This window comes from Triplophysa rosa, linkage group LG14 (assembly GCF_024868665.1).
Source record: "Triplophysa rosa linkage group LG14, Trosa_1v2, whole genome shotgun sequence".
Taxonomy (NCBI): Eukaryota; Metazoa; Chordata; class Actinopteri; order Cypriniformes; family Nemacheilidae; genus Triplophysa; species Triplophysa rosa.
In genome coordinates, this window is record NC_079903.1 from 23,316,657 (window position 1) to 23,321,862 (window position 5,206).

Sequence of the window (5,206 nt, forward strand, 5' to 3'; positions counted from 1 at the left end):
CTTTTCATGGCACAAAAAAAATATTTCCTTGGCCGACCGTCCCCTCGCTCCCACGTTTGGGAGAGACTATTGTCAGTTGCTTCTAATATGACACACATGAATCAACTCACCAGGTGTATTAATTATGGAGACATTCACAACATTTTGGGAGAAGGCTAATGAGTTCAGTTGTGTATACTTTTCCCATATCTGATTTACTTATCATAAGCAAAAGATGTAATTACATTTATATCCGATTAATCGAAAAAAATAATCGACCAACTAATCGATTATCAAAATAATCGTTAGTTGCAGCCATAATGAGCACAAACACTGATCTCAGACACAGTCGGTGTGTATTAATGGCCATCGTTTTAATAGGTTCACGTCAAATGCAAAACACTGGCATGTGGAAGTATTTGATGGTTATTTGGCGCTGTGATGAATATTGAAATATGATGGAAAATGCCTTCGTGACTTGCGCTGTTTTCGCGTTCACGTTGTTTCTGTATGAAGGTAAGGAGCAGAGACTGCTGACAGCGAGTTGTGTTGATGGTAAAACTCAAGACTGTCGTGTTTACTACGAATTTGCACTTAAGGCGCGTGACAGAAGCACATGCGCACCTTGGTCAGAGCAATATAAATGCGATTAAAGTGTTTACATGCCTTTTTATTGCGCTTAAAACGGACCATAACTTCCATTATGCTTACTGCGATTATCAGATTAATCACATTATTTAGATTGAATTGTTGCGTTTACATGAGGTAAAGGTACATCGCAATATTGCCAAAATCTCACTATAATCGCATCATGAGGGTGCTTGTAAACATAGCCATTGACTGAAGTGACAGCCAATCATGTCTCTCTCATTCTCAGGATGAACAGGAAGAGGGAGGGACTTCTGCACCCGGCTGACACCTCTCCTGCAGAGACAGGTAACGTGTCTGTGTGTGCGTGTTCATGTTTGTATATCCCGGTGGGGACCTAAACCTGAATACACACCAACACATGGGGACTCGTGTCACTGTGGGGACCAAAATTGAGGTCCTCATGGGCACAAAAGCTTATAAATTGTACAGAACAATATTTTTTTTTAAATCTAAAAATGCAAAAAGTGTTCTATGATCTTTAGGTTTAGGGATAGGGTTAGGGATAGGGGATAGAATATACAGTTTGTACAGTATAAAAACATTACGCCTATGGACTGTCCCCACGGGGATAGTCAACCAGACATGTGTGAGTGTGTGTGTGTGTGTGTGTGTGTGTGCGTGCGTGCGTGCGCGTGCGTGTGTGTGTGTGCGCGTGTGTGTGTAGGTGTGTGTGTGAGAGAGAGTGGGTGTGTGTATGTGTGTGTTAAAGTCTCTGTTGTAATGATGATGTTCACTTTCTCTCTTGTTTTTTTGCATCTGTGTGTTCAGCGTCCCTATTGGGTAAGACCTGCGAGTGATTCAGCATGCTTATGCTATCACGCACTGAGTGTGTGTGTATGTGATACACAACACTTCCCTCTTTCAGTTCCTCATGTGTCATACACACACATTGCTTTAAACTAACGGAACTATAACAACACACACCTTCTGTCAATAATCACATGATGTTGAGTCAAAAGTTTTAGGACAACAAAACATTTTTTTGTTTATAAAGAAATTGATTCTTCTTTTCACCAAGGTGGCAGTATTTATAAAAACAGTAACATTATCAAAGATTATTACTATCTGAAATATTATGTAATGTATCATGTATGAAACTCAGTTTTTAGCTGTGATGACATATATTCAGTGTTATTCAGTCTCGTAAGAAAACACTAGAAACTCATCCATCTGTTGCTGAATATCTTTATAAAGTCTTGGAAGCCGTTGCTGCTGTAAAAGATGAATTCTTTATTTCAATCATCATCTTTATTCTTTAAAGCTGTATTAAATGGATTTTTTAAGTTAAAAACATAAAATGTCCTAAAACTTTTGACACACTGCCGTTTTGAGAGCGACGAGTGTTTTTAAATTTCACTCCTCATTTCATGATTGACATGCTGAAACCATAGCAACGCTTTGACCTCTCAACACTACATGACTAACATGGATGGTCTGTTTGTGTATGTTCACACTGCATTAGGGATGTAACGATTCATCGTGAGCCGGCTGAAAATGTATTCTAGTATGTGACGATTTAATCCGGATGAGATGTTATTTGAGTCGCAGTACATGTTTTGAACAGCAGGGGCGCTGTGTATACTGCACATTTAGAAAACATGGATTTGTATGGGATTACTTTTGTTTTGTGTCAATAAAAATGAATGCAAACTTTAAAAAAACGAACAAAAATATACAATGAGAAAGAAAAAAAAACAATTTGATAATGAAAACAATAAACTCAATTGCAAGAATGTGACATGATTTTCAACTCAACTCAACTTTATTTATATAGCGCTTTTACAATTTTCATTGTTACAAAGCAGCTGTACATGAGACACATTGACTACAAGCAAAACAATCAAAGTTGTACCTGCAAAAACAAGAAAAGGTTGAAAACACAGAAGACAGACACACCCACACACAAAACACTCCACACACACAACACGCACNTTTTTTACAAATCTAAAAATGCAAAAAGTGTTCTATGATCTTTAGGTTTAGGGATAGGGTTAGGGATAGGGGATAGAATATACAGTTTGTACAGTATAAAAACATTACGCCTATGGACTGTCCCCACGGGGATAGTCAACCAGACATGTGTGAGTGTGTGTGTGTGTGTGTGTGTGTGTGCGTGCGTGCGTGCGCGTGCGTGTGTGTGTGTGCGCGTGTGTGTGTAGGTGTGTGTGTGAGAGAGAGTGGGTGTGTGTATGTGTGTGTTAAAGTCTCTGTTGTAATGATGATGTTCACTTTCTCTCTTGTTTTTTTGCATCTGTGTGTTCAGCGTCCCTATTGGGTAAGACCTGCGAGTGATTCAGCATGCTTATGCTATCACGCACTGAGTGTGTGTGTATGTGATACACAACACTTCCCTCTTTCAGTTCCTCATGTGTCATACACACACATTGCTTTAAACTAACGGAACTATAACAACACACACCTTCTGTCAATAATCACATGATGTTGAGTCAAAAGTTTTAGGACAACAAAACATTTTTTTGTTTATAAAGAAATTGATTCTTCTTTTCACCAAGGTGGCAGTATTTATAAAAACAGTAACATTATCAAAGATTATTACTATCTGAAATATTATGTAATGTATCATGTATGAAACTCAGTTTTTAGCTGTGATGACATATATTCAGTGTTATTCAGTCTCGTAAGAAAACACTAGAAACTCATCCATCTGTTGCTGAATATCTTTATAAAGTCTTGGAAGCCGTTGCTGCTGTAAAAGATGAATTCTTTATTTCAATCATCATCTTTATTCTTTAAAGCTGTATTAAATGGATTTTTTAAGTTAAAAACATAAAATGTCCTAAAACTTTTGACACACTGCCGTTTTGAGAGCGACGAGTGTTTTTAAATTTCACTCCTCATTTCATGATTGACATGCTGAAACCATAGCAACGCTTTGACCTCTCAACACTACATGACTAACATGGATGGTCTGTTTGTGTATGTTCACACTGCATTAGGGATGTAACGATTCATCGTGAGCCGGCTGAAAATGTATTCTAGTATGTGACGATTTAATCCGGATGAGATGTTATTTGAGTCGCAGTACATGTTTTGAACAGCAGGGGCGCTGTGTATACTGCACATTTAGAAAACATGGATTTGTATGGGATTACTTTTGTTTTGTGTCAATAAAAATGAATGCAAACTTTAAAAAAACGAACAAAAATATACAATGAGAAAGAAAAAAAAACAATTTGATAATGAAAACAATAAACTCAATTGCAAGAATGTGACATGATTTTCAACTCAACTCAACTTTATTTATATAGCGCTTTTACAATTTTCATTGTTACAAAGCAGCTGTACATGAGACACATTGACTACAAGCAAAACAATCAAAGTTGTACCTGCAAAAACAAGAAAAATTTTCATACTTATACAGTATATATATATATATTTTTTTTAAACTTGTAATTCTTACCTTCTATAAACTGCAGGCAAAAGTACGGCCGAGTATGTGCACGTGTTATAGGAAAATGGCGCCGGCGCGATTTAGGTAATTTAGTAGGGGGATGGGAATTGCTAAAGGAAATCTCACGGGATCCTTCCGGGCTGCATCTCGAGGTACTTTGATGACATACGCCGATCGTTCTGCGCAGAAAAGACCACTCTTTTTTTAATTCATGAATGTTGGGTACATTATGCAAATACATCAAAAAATCAAATAACACAATATTTAAATCAAAGCAATATCAAAAGAAGAAAATAAAAAAGGTTAAATTAACACATTGAAATGTTTGCCAGAAATACTTTTATATTTATATTTGCTAAACATTGCATTGAATTATGTAGGATTTCCGCCTTAACAACTAGGTTTGTCTCCTCAAAATGTACATTTGTGGATACTAAATTTGGCTAGAAAAAGTAACAAATTAATTCAATAATAATCCTTATGAAAAGACATAACTGTAGCCCATTTTAAACCCGTGCCCACATTTCCCATTAATTACCCAACTAGAAACCACATGGGGAACCCCCCTGGGTTCACCCATGTAGGTCCTATCTGGGTCACCCAAGTGGACCCCAGATAAGATGCCCATTTTGAGCCCATGTCCACTCTGCACCCCTGTAGCCCATTTACAACCCATGTGGGCCCCACATACACGTGTTTGTGAGAGGCGTTTTGGCCTGCCATACTCTCTCTGGTCTATTCATTGTTCCTGGCCTCTTGTTTCCTCGTTAGTGCTCATTATTAGTTCATGCCCCACACTTGTCCCCTCTTGATTTGATCCCTTATTTAATGCTCCTTTGTTCTCTGTCCTGTGCTGGTTCATTGTGTTATCTGTCACTTGGTTCATGTGGGTGAGGCCTTGGCTTGTTAGTGTAGTCTACACTAAAAAAACGATTCAAGCCCGTCTTTCATAAGAAACATTAAAATTATGTTGACTTTATTTTAAAAAAATTTTTTATAGCAATACATGAAAATATTTCTTTGTTCTGACATAAAATGAATAAATAGTGTCATCTATGAGATTCATTCTAGTATGACCAACTCAAATTAATTTGGTTTTGGAGGCTCTGTTTGCGCATGAGCAAAATAACTCAAGGAACGAACTCGAATGTGTGGCCGCCATTT

The 5,206-nt window shown here is 37.4% G+C and overlaps 1 protein-coding gene across 4 annotated transcripts in view; it reads left to right on the plus strand.

Moving 5' to 3' along the window:
• Nucleotides 1–836: 836 nt before the first annotated feature.
• LOC130564388 (SID1 transmembrane family member 2-like) overlaps nucleotides 837–5,206 on the plus strand; it is a 12,056-nt gene continuing 7,686 nt past the window's right edge. The window contains exons 1-2 of one of the 4 annotated variants that reach the window (XM_057350420.1): nucleotides 837–915; nucleotides 1,399–1,410. In XM_057350420.1, coding sequence (XP_057206403.1) covers nucleotides 858–915; nucleotides 1,399–1,410 — 70 coding nt within the window. In that variant the 5' untranslated portion in view covers nucleotides 837–857. Of the gene's footprint in view, nucleotides 916–1,398; nucleotides 1,411–2,684; nucleotides 2,906–5,206 lie in introns of those variants that run through there. The other 3 variants (XM_057350421.1, XM_057350422.1, XM_057350419.1) reach the window with 3 other exon arrangements.